The sequence below is a fragment of the Xyrauchen texanus genome, chromosome 46, assembly GCF_025860055.1.
Source record: "Xyrauchen texanus isolate HMW12.3.18 chromosome 46, RBS_HiC_50CHRs, whole genome shotgun sequence".
Classification (NCBI taxonomy): Eukaryota; Metazoa; Chordata; class Actinopteri; order Cypriniformes; family Catostomidae; genus Xyrauchen; species Xyrauchen texanus.
In genome coordinates, this window is record NC_068321.1 from 9,367,895 (window position 1) to 9,388,265 (window position 20,371).

The 20,371-nt window shown below is 38.0% G+C and overlaps 1 protein-coding gene across 3 annotated transcripts in view; it reads left to right on the forward strand.

Moving 5' to 3' along the window:
* Positions 1 to 20,371, forward strand: part of scaper (S-phase cyclin A-associated protein in the ER) — a 157,385-nt gene that overhangs the window by 3,662 nt on the left and 133,352 nt on the right. For 2 of the 3 annotated variants that reach the window (XM_052119901.1, XM_052119903.1), the window contains exons 2-4: positions 9,789 to 9,906; positions 17,576 to 17,652; positions 18,335 to 18,532. In XM_052119901.1, coding sequence (XP_051975861.1) covers positions 9,789 to 9,906; positions 17,576 to 17,652; positions 18,335 to 18,532 — 393 coding nt within the window. Of the gene's footprint in view, positions 1 to 9,788; positions 9,907 to 17,575; positions 17,653 to 18,330; positions 18,533 to 20,371 lie in introns of those variants that run through there. The other variant, XM_052119902.1, reaches the window with a different exon arrangement.

Below are 20,371 nucleotides of genomic sequence, written 5' to 3' on the forward strand. Positions count from 1 at the left end.
ATGTTGTAGCCTGAGGCACACACAGAGTACATGGTTAAATAGCATTAGCTCTTGCAGTTTAATAATCACTTTGTCACGTAGCGCCTGGCTTTTCCGGAGTGAAATGATGCCGTCATCACACAGAAACACTTCAAAATAAAAGCTACATTTAAATGAATAAAAGTATGACAGAAATAGATCACTACTGTACTTCTATTACTACTAGTAGTACCGTAAGTCAATATTGATGTTATTATATTTAAGCAATATCTCACATCTGTTATGCTTCGTTATGGAGCACTTTATTTGGCAAAATATTACTCCAATGTTGAATTTCGGTTTGTGATGTGAGGTTCTGTATAAAAACAATTCATTTGATACAAAAAATACAACATTATATTAAAAATGAATTCTAAAATTTTCATTTGATTTAACGTTTTAATAAATGTATTTATTTAAACACCATTTTGATGATAAAATTGAAATAATCTGTTGATATGGAGTTCAGGAAAAAATGAAACAAAAAACATGTATCGGCGATTACAGAAAGAATGTATCGGTACTTGTACTCATTCTCAGAAAGAATGGTATCGTACCATTAAGAAGGCATGGAATAATACATTTTAGTTTTCCAGGCCTGGAAAAGGTTTGAAAACCAATAAATGCCTTTTAGACTTGTCATGATTTGTTGAGTTGCATTTATCACCTATTAATCATCTATTATTTTATCTCCACTAAACATAAAGCATACATATTAAATGCTATGTAGCTTGTAACTAGATGATGATGTTAGTCTCAATTTAAAAGAATAGTTCCCCCAAAAATGAAAATTCTGTCATAATTTACTCACCCTCATGCTATCCCAGATGTTTGACTTTCTTCTGCTGGACAACCAACGATTTTTAGAAGAATATTTGAGCTCTGTAGCTCCTCACACTGCAAGTGAATGGGTGCCAAAATTTTGACACTCAAATAATCACATAAATGCAGCAAAAAAGTAATCCATAAGACTCCAGTGGTTTAATCCATATCTTCAGAAGTGATTAGATAGGTGTGGGTTAGGGCTGAAACGATTAGTCGACATTATCAACAACGTCAACAATAAAGAAAATTGTCCACAAAAACGTACGTTGTCGAATAGTCGTTTTATCTAATTTGACGTAACGTGAGATCACTTTAAACTCTAATGATGATGCGCAAGAGCAGCACTGCAGTTTGCACCTGACTGAGGAGAGGAAAAATTACACAGCTCACATTCCAAATGCAATCTAAACTTTCCAAATAGCTTCAGGTGATTTAGACCGCAAAGTATGAGGGAATTATAATGCACAAATACAAAGTAAGTAAATGCAGAAGAACTCTTGTTGTGAAATAAGCAGAGCCGGAGATGCCGCTCCGCTTGTAACAAAACTTGCATGTTGAACGTCTTTAAAGGAAACACTCTGGCGTTACATCTTAAATGCAGTTATATTTAATGTGTTATAGCTTTAATAAAGTTAAAATAATATGGAAGCAGATCATGTAAATAACTACAAACTCCGAAACTGACATTTCTCTGTGCAGTCAAAGCCTCCTCTATGAGTTGCGCAAATGTCCTGATCTGAGGGGGAGAGATTAAAACTGCACCCGGCTGATGCACATTCTGTCGCGGGGATGCTCATCCATTGAAAATTGAGAAAATTGGCAATACTCAATTTTATTAATAAGAGAGAGTTTGTTTTTTTGTGATTTTAAAGATGGATTGAAATGAACAAAGGTGAGAGAGGAAGTCTTCGCCCCATTATACACTGAAACAAAATATGATTTTTTATTTGTTTTGGCTTGTTTTACAATATAAATATCTAAAACTCTTTTAAAACAACGTACATTTTCTTTAGCAGCTATACTGCAGATGAACAAATTGTTATCAGAGAATGTTGAAAATAATATTAAAAATACATAGATTTTAAAATATCTAAAGATGCATTCATCTGAGAAGCAGCATATAAGATATTCAGACTTGCTTTTAGAGAATAGATCTTGAATAGAAGTATATTTTGTCTTTACTGCACTCGCAGGAGTATAACCATGATGATAAAAACACACTTGTATACAAAATACATTTACTGTATATTTAAGATAAAGCAAGTCTAAATATCTTATACGTTGCTTCTCAATTAAATGTATCTTGTTTTGACAAGATTAAATGGAAAACAAGATACAAATTCTTGATAACAACAGGATTTGCAGTGAACATCTTTACTGAATTAAACTTATAAAAAGTATTTCTTTCCCTTTAATTCAGTGAATGTCATTTAGAGGTATTTTTAAAAGAGGATTTTTCCTCTTTATTGTAAGCATGTTTAATAAAGTCTTTGAAATCGGGACATGAGCAAAATATTCGGTTAAGAGCTAATGATTAATCTTTGCAATAATAGTCGAATAATCTTTCTAATAATCATTAGATTAATTGATTATCAAAATAATCGTTAGTTGCAGCCTTAGTGTGGGTGAGAAATCAATTTTTTGCAAGAAATTCTTCTCCCTGCCCAGTAGGGTGCATATGCAAGAATAATGTGAATCACCAAAAACAAAAGAAAATGAAGAATGTGAAAGTTAAAATGGAGATGGATGAGGGGGGGAGAATTTATTGTAAAAATTGACTAAAATATTGATCTGTTTTTCACCCACATCTATCATATCGGTTCTGAAGACATGGATTAAACCACTGCAGTTGAATGGATCTCTTTAATGCTGACCTATTTGATTTTTGGAGCTTCAAAGTTCTAGCCACCATTCACTTGAATTGTATGGACCTACAGAGCTGAAATATTTGTGTTCAGCTGAAAAAAGAAAGTCATACACGTCTGGGATGGCATGTGGTGAGTAAATGATGAACAATTCCTTTAATGCATGTGAAGTTATGGACTGATCACTCAGTGAATTAGGTGATAGTAGGTCGAAGGTTCTGTTGCTGAAATAGGTCTTTGCCTACAGAAACCTGAAACGCTGCCCCCTGTGGCCGAAGTTTGAGGTGTTGTTGAACATTTGGGCACGTGGGAGCTCCATTTTCTGGGTAAAATGTCCACACAGTGGCCCCAAAAATGAATAGTATTTTCAATTGTAATTGATTGTTTATGTGAACGCAATTACTTCTTGGTTTTCCTGGGTTGATTTAAGGGCACTGGAACATTTGGGAGCTACATGTCGATTTTTACATGTGAACATGTTGGAATTCCATGAGTTATGCCCAGTTTACATGTTTATGCACAATTTTACATAAAAAAATAGTTTGAGGACAAATTACCAAGCAGTTTAAGGTCAGTTTCCCTTTCAGAGTTTTTTATAAAACTATTTATTTTCTTCCAACTGCAGTTACTCATTTCAAAATGGCAGATAAAATGCAAAGGAGTGTCTTGGATATGCTGAAAAGAGCATTTTATTATTATTATGAGATTTATTCCTCATACAATAATGTAACCTTGATAAATCTCATAGGATTGCTTATTCAGAATAACTGTTTATTGGAATGTGTCTCATTCGTTTAATTTTATTGAATCCACATTGTGTATTTGCAGAAGAAAATATAAAAAAGAAATAATGACAAATGAAAAATAAAAGCCCATACTCATTTAACCTGTGTCTTACAATAATACTCAATCATATCAATAAAAAAAAATACCAATTATTTTGTACTGACCTAAATCTTTAGTGTGGTCAGCATTCTCCATATCGCTGTATTTTTGCACAGGATCCATCCTCCTTACAAATGTGGAACAGACAGAGCCACATGTCTCGGTTTTCATCTTCATCCCTGGCATGAGTTACGCGCCACTGAGCTCCAATCAAATGCACAGTTTGCGGCGTGTGTTAATAAAGACGTGATGACAAACGTAGCCCTGCCGCCTCCAGCACAAGCTGGATGAGTGGCCGTCCTGTCATGTGGAGAGAGAGAGAGAGAGAGAGAGAGAGAGAGAGAGAGAGAGAGAGAGAGAGAGAGAGAGAGAGAGAGAGAGAGAGAGAGAGAGATCGATCTCTGTACTCTACCAAGCTGAACAGAGTGACTTGCCACCACAACCATGCCAGCAAGACAACAAAAACAGTAACTGCAAAGTCACCGAGTCCTGATTACCCAGAGAGAGAGTCCGACCTGCTTAAGTAGTCCTGATTGGCAGAGGCTCTACTCAGCTGGGCGAGTTTGCAGGAGCCGAACGCCACGCTCGCTCACTGGGCTATTTTTGTGCGGCTGTCAGATGACTACGTCAGGCCATGTGTGCAGCAGAGATGCCGGTTAGGGGAGCAAACAGGTTCCTATATGAGAATTTGGTAGCATATCCGGGCCAGATATGGACGAACAACCTGCTTACAGACTCTACTTCTACTCTGTACGTACCCTCTAATCTCTACCCATATTTTTGTCTTTTGCTTTCCCGTTGCATGCTTCTGCGTTTAAATGCGCTTACAGTCGTGAAACACTATCCTTGCTGTCGCACAGCTTGCACTGTTATTCTGTCTGAAAGCAGCTCTTGGGAGCAGGACGGCCTTGTTTTGCAGTGCAAAGGTCTGGAACTGTGACCTCGGCTGTCAAGGGTCTTGCCGGTGATCAGGTAACTAGCCTGGATTTTCACAAGCACACATGGAGTGCTGACCTGAGATCAGGTAGCCACGCTTATCTTGATTATTTTGCACAGACGGATGCAAAATCCAAAACGGATTTTGACCCCCCCCCACATCCGAGATGCATGACAAATGTGGACTCAGACTTTCCTCTTTGAGTCCGCTGCCAAAAACCCAGGGAACCCAGTGTAAATATTTACCATCCAAACACGTCGCTGACAGGCAACAAGTCAATTTACTTGTGTGTCTTTTTTTAATTTTGTCCTTCTGTTTTGAAATCGTAAAGGCTCATTTGTCCTTATTCTCAGAAATCTCAAGAGAATAAAAACTGTGTAACTAAGGTTGCTGTCATTTGGCTAAGTAGGTCAGTCCTGTATTTTAACCCGAAGACATGAAATTGTGGTAGACAAGGACAGTATGCTGTTTATGCATGTGTGACAGCCAATGAGCCTTATGAAATATTCTTCTCTCTGATGTGGCAGATGGAATAGCTTTTCATTTGCATAACGATGGTGTACAGCCAGCGAATAACTGAATAATTAGCTGTATACAAATGTTTAAATGTTTTTGGGATTATCACAAAAAATTATGCATTAAGGCACAGCAACTCACAATCCAGGGCAGCTAAATCAATGTTTTCAGGATTGCCGGTTGTTTTGAGATACTGAATGACTTAATCTTGTTCCAGCTGAGTGGGAACATTATTATTAACTAGTAGCCAAATAACTATTTAGGCATCATTTTTGGATATAGTTTTAGAGACTGGAGCTTTTCGAAAATCTTGTTTTGGTTGTGTCTTGATGGAAACCTTCAAACCTCTACCCCTAGCCTTAACCCCACATCTAAAACTTTCCCTAACCTTAAAGCCCAAAATATGCTTAGATTTTTACATGAACACTTATTGCTGCATACATTTGAACACTATCCATACACAGGCGGTTGGCGCTTATTCGCTATGACTGCTATGAGAGACTGGACCATATATCTTCAAGAGTATAGACCCCTAAAGATGTCTTTATATTCCTTCAGACTCAAGTTATACAAATGCAGGTATGTCCTGACCTCCTCGCCCGCATCCTTGGCATGCACATCCACTGTTGTTGTTTTCACCTTCGTCTCCTTTTAATTAGCTCTGATTACATGATTCACTACCACTTCTTTTGTGACCACAGTGGCTCAACTGTGAGTGTTGCCACCCTGTGAACCACGAATGAATGCAAATAATTCCAGTCGCATGCTTCTACTGTGTGTTTAGGATATGAGCCGCATGTGTTTAGTGCTCGAGCACTCTGCTGATGACAACATTTGGGATTACAGTTAACGCGACTCTCCAAGATGAGGGTTTTTTATGAAGGTTATGACAAATAATGGTAGATTTGAAAAAAGCATTACCATTGGAATAAGTTGAAATGTTCTTGAGGGTGAACTTGACCATCGGCTTCCACGTTCCAGTCAAAAAGTTTCTTCAAATGTGGGTTCCCCGACAGTGTTTCAAGAGGCAAATAGTGCTCCATAGTCTACTGCAAACTCCCATTTACTCTGGCTCCATTCTGATGTAGAACGGACATTTATTGCAATCCAATAAATCAATTTCCAATGGATAAAACCAAGTCATACCCTACTATTTTTTTTATTAAATCATTCAATTATGTTGGACTTGAAACACCTACATTTGCTCTTACCATTGTTCTAATGTTCATAAATTCGGAGTATGCTTAATGAAGCAGTGTGTCCCTGCAGTTACTAATAATTGCATAAAACACCTAAATGATCTTCATATAAGGGTGTTCAGCACAACCTCTTCTGTAAAGTGATTCTTCACTCTCTGTTAACATATCATTGAAGAAACAGATTGTTTTCATATTAAAGGAGCTGCATGTGATTTTAGCCATTCTGGAACTTCCACGAGATTGAGCCTAAATTAGACACGCCCCCGTTTTCCAAAACCCCACCCTCCAAAGATCGCGTTTGAGACGGTCACCTAACAGCAGAGCAGTGCGTCTTCTCACAGTTGTCAAACACAACAGTAGCAAAATAGTGCCCTCAGCTGATAACTGTTATGAGTCTGAATATGACATTAAATCTGAATGAACCACTTCATCTACGACAATATGAGAACGTGTAAAATGGTTGACGGGCAGAACGCACATCAAAGTCCTCTGATCTATGAATGTGTCTGCGGCCTGCGATCACATTTTTGTTTTGCTGTTTACAAAGACTAGTGCTGTCACAGAGACCGGTATGTTATCTCAGGACACTTAATTCAGTGATTTCTTTAAGGGAGAAGGAACATTATCTGCATACATTACATAAAAAAGTCACTTACAGCACTTTTAAACACTTTATATAAAGGCTAAGACTTACACGTGATTTGCTGTGTTTTCCTACAGATCAAGCTGTAACACACATTTGTTTTGCTGCTCTAAAATAAATAATACTTCTTGAGCCTCATTCATGAAACACTAGCAGAATGCATTTGTGTAAATATATCAAAGCCTGTGAAGTAAATTCTCAAATTCATGAAAGTTTTCGTATTTTTCAAACGTTAGTTGGTACGAACAAAATTTACAGCTGCTCCCGAGCACTTGTAAATTGTGCATAAGACATCCAAACATATTGTGTTCGTTCAGACAATCTGTCATGACTACGTTTTGATAGAAGTGAAATTGCATAAGTAATTAAACTAATTACAAATAATTAAATGAGTGAAATTAACTTTACAAAAATAACAAATTAGTAAAAAAGAGAAACAAATATTTTATTTTTCAACCATAGTCTGTACTTATTTAGAAATGTTTTTTTGCTGCTAGCATTTATTTATAAGTAAATATATATTTTATTCAACTTTGCTAATGGTTTTTCCAGCAGAAGTGCTTGACATGGGGTGTAAAGTTCATGGAAAGTCAGAGTTTGCGTTTGAGTTTCTCAAAAAAGATTGCCTTTTTTTTTATTTGATATAAGCTGTATAATTTAGGTTTCATAATTTAGGATAGACATCGGTAAATCGATAGTATAGGCAATGCTAATGCTGATAAACCCATAAATAAACATCGCGGGCAGGTGTGTATACAACACAATGGAGGAAAAATAGAAAAAGCCTGGACACGTTCATAAAGCTACAAATCTGTAATAACTTGCAGCGCTTCGGTCAAAGATCTTCTTCGGTCATTTTATTAATTTCTCTGAAGATTCTTCCAGTTGCAAGTAGGCTATATAACTGTTACCATCGTGATTTACCCGAGAAGTTTAACAAACGATGCTGGCGATGCGCTGTTAACGGAACCAGATAAGGTTAATGGTGGTGAACAACCTCCTCCCATTTATTTTTTTTTATACGTCAAACCATATTTATTGACTTTGATTCACAAAAGAGCCTCCGATGACAGCAAATAATATGCCATATCAGTCAATTTTTACTTTCTTTAAAGGTGCTTTATGTAATATTTTTACTGTACTAAATCATAAAAAGACCATATGTCATTCGAGAATTTTGAAACATGCTAAGTTGAAATACTGTCTTCTCCGATAACAATGCTACAGCCAGTCTATTACTATGAAGTTTCCATTCCAGGCCGGAATTTCTGTTTATGTTTTGGCCTGTGTGATTCCGCACACTGTCCACAAACCAATAGTATTTCGACACCACCGGGTTGCCAGATTTGAGTAAGTTTGCCAGGCAAACAACACTGCGTGCTGCAGCCATGGAAGCCAAGATAACAGATTCCACCCGACCTAAAAAGCCTAAGATATTGGAGATGCGTTTGGAAGATGGAGACAACTTAAAGCCCAGAAATCTTTTTAAAAAGGTTGCTAAGTTGGCCAATTCTGGCAACCAGCATGAGCTTCGTGTCTGGGGCGGGGCAGACAACTCTCCAATATTTTGAATTTGATACTGCAGTACCCATTTCAAACGCTTGCCAATCTTGCATATAGCACTTTAATACTCTGTTGTGATTGCTAAATCAAAAGTTTGCTATGTGAATGCACTTCATTCATAAAAACTATTTCATTACTTTTCCACATAGATGCAAACACCATTTACTACTGCGTCTGGTGCCTTCCTTATATGGCATTTTCATGGGCGTGGATTATGATAATTGTGAATGAACGTGCACACACACCTATTTCCGAATATTTGGAACTCACTAACATGCACATGTTGTACTAACAAATTTGGGGAGTGCGAAACATTTGTGAAACTGGAGGAAAGTTTTCAGGAAGGTCCATTTAACACGCAAAAGTTTCTTGAATGATGACCAATCTAGAGTTGTTTATTCAGTTTCTAATAATGTTTATAAAAACATTTTTGGTTTAAAACATTCCATGTTTTAATGGTTCGGGAGTCTGAATGTTATGTCTATGTGTGGTATCTGTTGCTACATTTTATGTGCAAACTTATTTATGAGTCATGATTTCTGTGTGAAAATGTTTTACGCATAAATACGTTCATACGTGAGAGATTATGGCAGTGAGAAAGATGTTACATTTACTGTAACTACCTCAGAAGTTGTATTTGACACCCCATTGCAGCACTGCTGACTAGATTTATTTTAATTACAGGGTAATACAATGCAAAGAACACTTGTATACATTTATACTGAATATGATTATTTATATATTTTTAATATTAAAGGTTTGCTAGGGGCCTGGGTTGCTCAGCGAGTATTGACGCTGACTACCACCCCTGGAGTTGCGAGTTTGTATCCAGGGTGTGCTGAGTGACTCCAGGCAGGTCTCCAAAGTAACCAACTTGGCCCGGTTGCTAAGTAGGGTAGAGTCACATGGGGTAACCTCCTCGTGGTCGCTATAATGTGGTTCGCTCTCGGTGGGGCGCGTGGTGAGTTGTGCGTGGATGCCGCGGAGAATAGCGTGAAGCCTCCACACGCGCTACATCTCCAAGGTAACTCATTCAACAAGCCACGTGATAAGAAGCGCGGATTTACTGTCTGGGATGCGGAGGCAACTGAGATTCGAGTTTGAGATTCTGAGATTGAAGCGAGTCACTACACCACCACGAAAGCAAAAAAAAAATGTTTGCTAGATTTCAACTTCTTAATATTGATGAGATGCGTCATTACATTCTGTAAAAATAGCCCATTTCGACATTTTTTTTACTTTCCTGCTCAAAGTTGGCAAGATGATAAGTAAATTTTTATATAACATTTCCATAACATGCTGTACCTAACGTTGTTGTTTTATTTGTGGTGCCGCAGGCCTCTTTCCAGCGTTCCAACAGCCATGACAAGGTAAGGAAGATCGTGGCAGAGGAAGGCCGGACCGCTCGCAACCTCATCGCGTGGAGTGTACCAGTGGAAAGCAAGGAGGAGGAAGGTTAGTGTTGTTCCATCTGACACACACACACACACATACACATAATCATGTTTGCAAAGCTTTTTGTATGTATGAAGACCAGGATCTGTTTGCGGATCAAAATGAGAGAGGCACATTCCACAAAGTTTTACATTTGACAAGTTTCCTCTTTTTATTTGATTATCACGACCAGCTCGATAGGGCAACATTGATGCAACCAATGGCATGAGTTTGAGGTGGGACTATCTGTTTTATTTTTTTAACCAATGTCAGATGGAGGGATTTTGGAAAACTTTGCATTTCAAGGTTTTATATTTTGTTATCTAACGCAATGGCTTGTCGTGCATTCAGTTTGAAATAAGTGTTCAAATACATTTTGATGAATCATGAACCATGAATCATTACTCCCATCTGAACAGTCATAAACAGTCACACATCCTACGCTACACAACGCCCATTAGGCTAGCACTTAAAATGCATCCAGCTTTCCAAAGAGCTTCCATTTGCAAAGCAAATGTGTTGAACAAGTGTTCCAAATCTGTCACCTACTTCTCGTACCTGCAGTTATAGTGCCATCTTTATTGCTGTGTGTTCGTGTTTGTGTTCATGTTCAAGCTGACCCTGACCCTGTCAGCACTGATAGGTCACCACAGGCATATTTTGAAAATGGTAGTGTGGGTAATGTCCAAACAAATACAACTTGCCTGGCCTGTGTGCATTCAGTTCTGTTTCTGGATCAGGGATTAAATGACCGTAAGTGTAATTTCATAGTTAAAAGTGCTGATTTAGAATGAGTTTTTTGGCTCCTATATCCTGATAAATAGGATTATATTGATTGAAGGAGCTGATCCTAGATGACTACGGAAAGCTCATCCTGTTTTATACTTTCATTACAGTAATGAGGATGGGGAGGATTGTGTTTGACATAAAAATGTCTTGTCATGATGCAAAAAATTTAAATCGTCCTAAAAATATGCTTTTTTCTTTATGCTTATATTCTTTTTCTCTTATAATGAGAATTCGTTTTTGGTACAATATCCACCAGTGGGTAAGGGATGTCTATAAAGTCCAGGTGGTGTCCAAGCATTTATTCAATTGACAAACATCGTTATTAAAAAAAAAAAAAAAAAAGATTATCACATTCTAAAGGTTGCAGTATGCTCCCAGTGTGACAGCTGACTTACTACATATGAAGTTTTGCCAGCATGCCCAATTATATGAACATTGTTCATATTATTTTAGAAACGAAATCACCAAAATTCACCAAAATAAGAATATAAAATATCGCGCTTCGCAATCTGTGGTCCAACCACAGAATGTGCCGGTATTGCGTGCAGAGATTCACAGTCTCCTCACAAAACATACGATAGCCTTATTTCCTCATTCTGGAGAAGGATGGCGGTTGAATCACGCTTGAATCATGTGCTCGTGACATGCCCATTCAAAATGTTATTTCAGAAACCAATCTTATCACACATCCGTCCTCAGGACTGGTTTGCATCAACAGCTCTCTAGGATGCGTACTTCATGTACCAATTGCACCGCGTTACAGGTGGCTTTTTAGATTCACGTTCGAGGTATTCGCTTACAGGCCATTCTCCGGTGTCTGTCTCATTTCTAACTGTAAAAGCATTACTACTGGAGTTATTTCAGAGAATGCTGCGTTTTTATGGCAGCAGCATACCCTTAGGTCTGTTACACATGAGACCTCTCCAGTACGGACTCAAGCAACGTTCCATGTTGCGCCTGGAGCCTCGGGCGCATGTGCATCACGGTGACACACTGCTGGCTGCTCTAGCACCATGGACAGCGTCGGCCTTCTACCAACAGGCAGAAGCGCTCAACATATCCTTTTCAGAAGTAAAGTGATGACAACAGATGCATCTAACACAGATTGTGTCACGGTGTGTGATGGACGCCCGACTTTAGACACCTGGACAGGTGCGAAATGGGCATGGCATGTCAAGCGCCTAGAGCTACTGGCTCATTCCGACATCATGAATCACCACATTCTGATTCGTTCAGACAACGCAACAACGCAACAGTAGTGGTGTATAGAAGTCACCGAGACACGCTGGCCCACATATGGTCGGTGAAATGCAAGTATGCATTTCCCCTGGTGCGCCTCCATCATTCGGTCATCAGCAAATCTAAGTGGACATGAAAACAGTCCTGTTAATTGTGCCAAAATAGTCCAATCAGTCCTAGTTTCTGGAGATGGTAGAAATACTAGACAGATATCCATGGAATTACCGCTGATTAGAGACCTTCTCTCTCAAACACAAGGCATGATTTGGCACCCCCAGCCAGAGCTGTGAAGCCTACATGTGTGTCCTTTGAACAGAGCACAGCGGATGAGCCAGTATTAGCTCGGTCGGTTATGAACACCATATTACAGGCTAGAACACCCTCCACGAGATGCCTTTATGCACTGAAATGGATTCATTGGTGCTTTTCACACAGCAAAGACACAGTGAACTGCCCCATACTTGAAATTCTTACATGTCTTTAAGAGCGATTGGATGCAGGGCTCACCCTGTCAATGCTCAAAGTTTATGTGGCAACTATATCTGCGTATCTCCGGTTCCGTAAGTGATGCTGGCACCTCTATATGCAAATATGATTTATTTATAATTCCTTAACGGGGTGGGGCACCTAAATCACCCTCGCCCGGCTATGGTCCTTTCTTGGGACCTAAAAGTGCTTGCGTGGCCTCCTTTTGAGCCTCTGGACTATGTTGAGTTGTGTATGCTTTCTCTTAAGACTGCATTACTTCTGGCTTTGACCTCAGTAAAACATGTTGGTGATTTGCAAGCACTGTCTGTTGACAATTCAAGTCTAGAGTTTGGTCCGGGTCGTTCAAAAACCACTGTCAAACCCAGAAAAGGCTATGTGCCTAAGGTTCTAACCACACCCTTCTCAGTGCAGGTGGTTCATCTTTAAGCCTATTTCCCTCCTCCATTTAATTATGACGAGAAACAATCCTTGCATTTGTTATGACCTTTTGCGAATGCTACATGCATATGTTGAGGGCACCCGCCAATTCAGACTGTCTGACCAGCACTTTGTGTGCTAGGAAAGATGCATGAAAGGAATATTCATCTCCAAGCAAAGACTTTCTCACTGGATCGTTGATGCGATCGCCCTGGCTTATTAGTCGCAGGGTGTGAATTGCCTAATTGGTGTTAAAGCACACTCAACTAGAGGCATGGCCTCTTCATGGTCATGGATGAACGGTGTGTCCTTACAAGACCTGTTTTGCAGCAGGATGGTCTTCTCAAAACACATTTGAAAGGTTTCAACCTAGACGTAACATCTCTCTCTCCTAACAAGCCATCTCTGTCTAGAGCGTTTGCTATTTCATTGGCCAAACATATACTGTACTAATGCCCCTCTTTTTAAGAACGGACTCCCAGACTTGTTACACATCCCCCTGCATTCAGACTGTTGTATTTCCCCAAAGTCACAGGCACTTTAATTACAAATAAACTTCCTTCCCGACTTCGTGAAGGGGTTGATTCAAACAATATGACTATAGTTCATATATTAATTCTCACCATCCTCCTCTTGCACTAAATAATGATGTTTAAAAATGAGCAGAGCTTACTGTGTTGGCCGTCACTACATGACATAATTCTACAAGACTGCATTAGATAACACCAGCATTGTGTAAATAAGATTTCATGACCCTTATCAATAACTAATTCCTGATAACTAGAGCTACGCCGATACTGATGCTGATATGGATATTTTGTCATCAGATTACTGTTTTGCTCAGGAATTGTGTTTTAAAAACATAAAAAGAGCTACAAAAGCATTTATTCTAACAATAAGTAATTTCCATTGAACATTGATTGGATCTGTTGAACACATGAAAGGTCAAAATAATTTATAGAGAGCCACAATGAAAGATAAATATAACTAAAAATCATTAGGGCTGCCCCCGACCAAAGATGTTCCTAGTCGACTAGTAGTCATTAGTTTAAGCCATTAGTCAACTAGTTGTCACATGTTTATGATATTAATTTAATTACTTAATTATATATATTTTTTTTGGGGGGGCATCAGAAAATGGTTTGAGTTCAGGATACAAAGAATGTTGTAAGTAACACTGTTCTACATTACAGATAAATACATGCTGATGCCTTTGAAATAGCTGATGCCTTTGATGTCAATTCAATTTGGCTGTTTTTCCCTTGTATTAATTATTATTATTATTATTATTGTTAGGCTATTATTATTATCAAATGAATATTACAGATAATTTGCCCCGTGGCACACAGACACAAGCTTGAAAAAACACACTTTATAATATTATTAAGAACAGATGACAGAAAAGCCGTCTATGCACATGTGTGACACGCTGTGTGTATGGAGGAATGCGGTCTCGTGGAACATGCATATGTAAAAGGTTCTCCACTCTTTCTTTGTTTCTGTCTTCTGAATTTTTATTTTTTTTGCAAGAACAGTATTGTCTAATGAGTGCTTCAAATGACCTCAGACATCTCAGCTCAGGAGGTGCTTTGAGTTTAGTTCACTTTATTTCCACAGAACAGTTAATTGTGAACGCAACTCATAAAATACAAAAACATGTTCCCCTTGAACCGTGATTTATATTTCAGTGATTTATCATCATTAGAATTATTATTTTTACATTTTATAATTGTTTTTATTTGTCTAAGTAATTTTCCGCCTGCATGTTTAGACGGATACTTGCCTGACGGTAAATGGAAAGGTGATTTACATTATATTTATATATATATATATATATATATATATATATATATATATATATATATATATATATATATATATATACACTCACCTAAAGGATTATTAGGAACACCATACTAATACTGTGTTTGACCCCTTTCAGCCTTCAGAACTGCCTTTATTCTACATGGCATTGATTCAACAAGGTGCTGAAAGCATTCTTTAGAAATGTTGGCCCATATTGATAGGATAGCATCTTGCAGTTGATGGAGATTTGTGGGATGCACATCCAGGGCACGAAGCTCCTGTTCCACCACATCCCAAAGATGCTCTATTGGGTTGAGATTTGGTGACTGTGGGGGCCATTTTAGTACAGTGAACTCATTGTCATGTTCAAGAAACCAATTTGAAATGATTCGAGCTTTGTGACATGGTGCATTATCCTGCTGGAAGTAGCCATCAGAGGATGGGTACATGGTGGCCATAAAGGGATGGACATGGTCAGAAACAATGCTCAGGTAGGCCGTGGCATTTAAACGATGCCCAATTGGCACTAAGAGGCCTAAAGTGTGCCAAGAAAACATCCCCCACACCATTACACCACCACCACCAGCCTGCATAGTGGTAACAAGGCATGATGGATCCATGTTCTCATTCTGTTTACGCCAAATTCTGACTCTACCATCTGAATGTCTCAACAGAAATCGAGACTCATCAGACCAGGCAACATTTTTCCAGTCTTCAACTGTCCAATTTTGGTGAGCTCTTGCAAATTGTAGCCTCTTTTTCCTATTTGTAGTGGAGATGAGTGGTACCCGGTGGGGTCTTCTGCTGTTGTAGCCCATCCGCCTCAAGGTTGTGCGTGTTGTGGCTTCACAAATGCTTTGCTGCATACCTCGGTTGTAACGAGTGGTTATTTCAGGCAAAGTTGCTCTTCTATCAGCTTGAATCAGTCGGCCCATTCTCCTCTGACCTCTAGCATCAACGAGGCATTTTCAGCCCACAGGACTGCCGCATACTGGATGTTTTTCCTTTTCACACCATTCTTTGTAAACCCTAGAAATGGTTGTGCGTGAAAATCCCAGTAACTGAGCAGATTGTGAAATACTCAGACTGGCCCGTCTGGCACCAACAACCATGCCACACTCAAAATTGCTTAAATCACCTTTCTTTCCCATTCTGACATTCAGTTTGGAGTTCAGGAGATTGTCTTGACCAGGACCACACCCCTAAATGCATTGAAGCAACTGCCATGTGATTGGTTAATTAGATAATTGCATTAATGAGAAATTGAACAGGTGTTCCTAATAATCCTTTAGGTGAGTGTATATACATACATACACACATAATTTTTTTGATCACTTCATTATTTTAATTGCTTTTTTTGTTTCATTTGGGGTGCAATTTGAATATAGAAATGTATTTGTTTTAAATTTTTTTAAATAATTAAAATTTCAATGCAAAATCACTAAAGCAAGAATATTCACTGATCCCTCAACCCAGAGGTTGCTGATGTAGCTATATAGATATATATATGGATGAAGAAGGTTCATTGCCAGAGAGATGTTGCCCTTCACAACTGTTGTAAAACCATTTTTCAAAATCATTTTAATTGGACTTTCATTTGAATTTTTGGTTAAAATAAATACAAAATAAAGTTCAAAGTTTGAAATCAAGGTGTCTTGCTGTATTGTGTAGACTTAACCCTAACCCTGCTTAATGAAAATTACCCCATAATACCTAGCGTCCAACCAGCGGTAATACCGGTGTTCATTGTTTTTATGTGGAGTTTTTTTCTGAGACCAACCAGCCAATCAAAACTTGGTCGACTTCACACTTGATTTGATTGCCTGTTCCGAACCCGAGTTCGATTGCTCCCCCCTCCCCCCGATGGACTGTGTTCACATTATATATTTGTATCCGAACCGCGGTACGCTTGTGTCATCAAGCTGCAGCTGGTGCGTAATCGTGTTGCTTGATAACCGCGAAATGAAAAGGCGTCAAAATTCAATGAATAGACTTGCTCGGTTCACATTTGTTCTTCTTTTTTTTAACCTTTGGTTTTGTTTTCAACATTAAGATACAGAAACACACTTGCGTCTGTCTGACGCAAAAATACTGAAATCGTTCAAAAGACAGCAGGCTGTCCGCCGAAAACAATTTTTGCGAAGGCAAGCAGAAATCATCTCTCTGCTTGCAGTGCGTGTGCGTCAATCCCGCTTTTCGTCAAGGTAAGTGTATACACACACACGCACGAAAGTAAACCCTTTCCGCTCATTTTGCTAATGTGAAAGCCCCCTAAGACTCTTCTCATCGACCAAACTTTGTTTGACTATCAGGGGTCAGCCCTAAAAATCAGAACATGATGTTTGATGTTAAAGAAAAAAAATATTATTTTATACTTCTAAACATGTTTTGCAAGTCCTGCATGATAATTATAAATCTGTTTTTCATAGCTGCGTTTTCATGCTTAACCAGTTTGCAGATGGTTTTAATTTGGTCATTAATTGGCCGATAAATATCAGTGCCCGATACATCGGTGCATCCCTAAAAAGCTCAAATACAAAACTTTGGGCTTTCTAGCACAATAAATGTGGTTGAAATCTAAAACTGCAAGCAACTTGCAGAGGAACACTTTACGTGAGTTGTCTCGGCAATGCTGCTCTGCACAGGTGAATGTCATGATTTGAGTTTGCCTGTGATCACTTGGAGACATTCTTCTGCAGAGCCATAAGGTTCTATTTTCATGTAGAATTTATGTCATTTAAACGTTTATAGTTTAAGCACCTAAGTTTGATATTCCGCTGTGATATTTTAATCAAATTAAAGGGATAGTTCTCCAAAAATGGAAATCTGTTATCATTTACTCACCCACATGTAATTCCATACCTGTTAAATAACTGATAACTGTCCCTTTAAGAAAAAATAAGTTTGATTAATTTGTCTTCCGTCATCTTTGTTCTATTCTCACATGCAGGTAAATCGAAGAATCACACAAACAGCAATGCAAGACCTCAGCGAATCAACGCTGGGCTCCACAGGAACAAAAAACAGGTGGGAATCCTTCATTCGTAAAAGAAACAAGGTGTTGAGTTCTTGGGTCTTCTGTCTAATTTTTAAGACAAGGACAAAGAATGAGCATTTTAAGCGAGAACACAATTGTCTAATTTTTCACTAACAAATTCTTCTTTTGTATTTGTGTGCCAGAACATACATTGTGATTTTGAGCCTTAATAAACTATTTTATGAGTACAGACCAGGTCAGAAAACTGTATGCTGGTACTGTTTATTCAAAAGTTTATTCTGTCAGAATTTACTAACTCTTATGTCATTCCAAATCCATATTAATTTCTTTCTCATATAAGAAAATATAAGTTTTTATGAGTTTTTTGGTCACTAGATAATTCCTATTTTGTCATTTTCAATGTTTTAACAACTTTCCTGACATTTAGTTTTTTCCTGGCTTCCTGAGCTTCCTTGCCAGAGATGTTGAAAGAAGTGATGGTTTAACCTGTGAGGAAAAATAGAAATATCCTTTATAAAAACTGTACAGTAGGGGACGCCAGAGATCTTTTAATACCAGCTTATCAGTGGCATCCTAATTTCCACATTACAGTTAATAAAAAAAAAACACGTACTTTGATAAGTGTAGACGTTAGATTTTAAACAAGCAGTCCGTATCAGTATTGAAAAATGAAAAACCTACATTTAGTCATAGTGTCTTTTGTCCTTACAGAACATGGCACTGGACTGCAAAAATGCACATGGGTCGATACTGGACAAAGGAACTGAGAAAAGCCCCACCAAAACCAGACAGCCACGGAAGGTGGACCTCAGAGCTCGATACTGGGCCTTCCTGTTCGATAACCTGCGGAGGGCAGTGGACGAGATTTACGTGACTTGTGAATCAGATCAGAGTGTGGTGGAGTGTAAGGTACAATTGGACAACCCTCTTCATGTATGACACACAGACCTATATCTTTCAAATGTATTTAAGTTTTACTAAAAACATACAGTGATGAGGTAAAAATACAATTTCTTTGTTTATAATAATCTGAGGATTTGTTGGCAAGAACATTTTGAATCTGAGGAAATGCTTTCAGCTTTCATTTCAGAAAATTACCATTGCATCACAGTCAAATTCTACTTATATTAAAATGTTCTTTTTAGCCATGAAATAGTTTCATTTTTAAAATTCTGTTTTCTAGGCCTGGAAATCTCATGGGAATAATATTTGGTTTCAGTGCAAGTTAAGCTCAATCGAAAGGATTTGTGGTGTAATGTTAATTCATACAAAAAATAAATTTGTCTCATCCCTCAAATATAAAAAAAGCCAACATTGCAAAGCTGCTTCAATGGGAATTCTTTATCTGGAACTTAAAGGGATTATTCACCCAATAATAAAAATTCTCTCATCATTTACTCATCCTCATGCCTTCCCGTATGCAATTTCCTGGTGAAATAAACACTTTAACACAAATCACGAGTAAAAGAACAGATTATCAGTTCATAAACACTTACTTTTAGCTTTTTTTCTAACACAATGATATCTTAAGACATAGAAACAGTTTTACTATAGCACATGACTCATTTTAATGTTTGCATTACACAACCAACTACTGGAGTGTAATCAAATTGCTCGGCAGCTCAACTGATTGACTGAGTGTTGCATGTGCAATACAAAAGCCCGGGGTACAAGTAGTAAAGAGCACACAAATCGACACGTGAGCCCAAAGTGTCATAGAAGCACCACAAAATGACGTGATTGCTTCAGAAATTGTGTTTTTCATCTCACATTTGCTTTTTATGACACTATCAGTTAGGTTCAGGTAGGGCTGCTCGATTATGGCAAAAATCATAATCACGATTATTTTGGTCAATATTGAGAACACGATTATTTAACACGATTACTCGTTGACTTTGGAAGCATCATGCATTAATTGAACTTAAAAAGAAAACTTGTGGATTTTGTGGAAAACAATGGATTTCCTTGAACTTGAAATGTAAACTGCACTGAGTAGGAGAGGAGGCTATTGTCATATGGTATATATTTTACGTTACATATGGTAGTCAAATAAAGAAAAGCCTCCATCGCCATCATTCATAACAGAGATGATCATACATCTATGGAATGAGATCTACTTTTTTCATCATGTTATTGCAGCAAGATCTACCATGTACAATAAAGGCTATACATTATCACAATACCAACATTTCAGTAGATCGTAGTGAAATTTGACTAATCTCAATACCAGCTTTAAAATCAAAACCACAGCATCAAATATAAATGAAAGAAAACTGCCTTTTTAACAGATTTTAAAAGTTTCAAGTTAACATTCAGAATGAAATGCAACATAAAACTGCTACTGGTCTTCACTGTATGATTATAATACATTCATATTTTTTAAAGCTACTGAAGTTACTCAGTCAACAGCAGTGAGTATTTTCTTGTTTTCTTGTTTGATTATTATGGCACACAAGACGGCAGCAGGTCTATTAGCAGTCCGACATTTTAATACATATCTGTTTTATTCTCCACTGTTTACATTCACTTTAGACATCACTCTCTGTGTTTACATGAATACCTCACCATGACGGGCATTTTGGCGGAGTTTGAAATGTATTTGACCATTCAGGTGCGCATTATCACGAGCATTCTCGGAACACACGCATGTTCAGCACACACATATGCTGCCTGTCAATCAAACAGGGTACAGCTGTTACTAGATCTCTAGCGAATTATAAAATGACTTGCTCTTGATTCATTTCAACA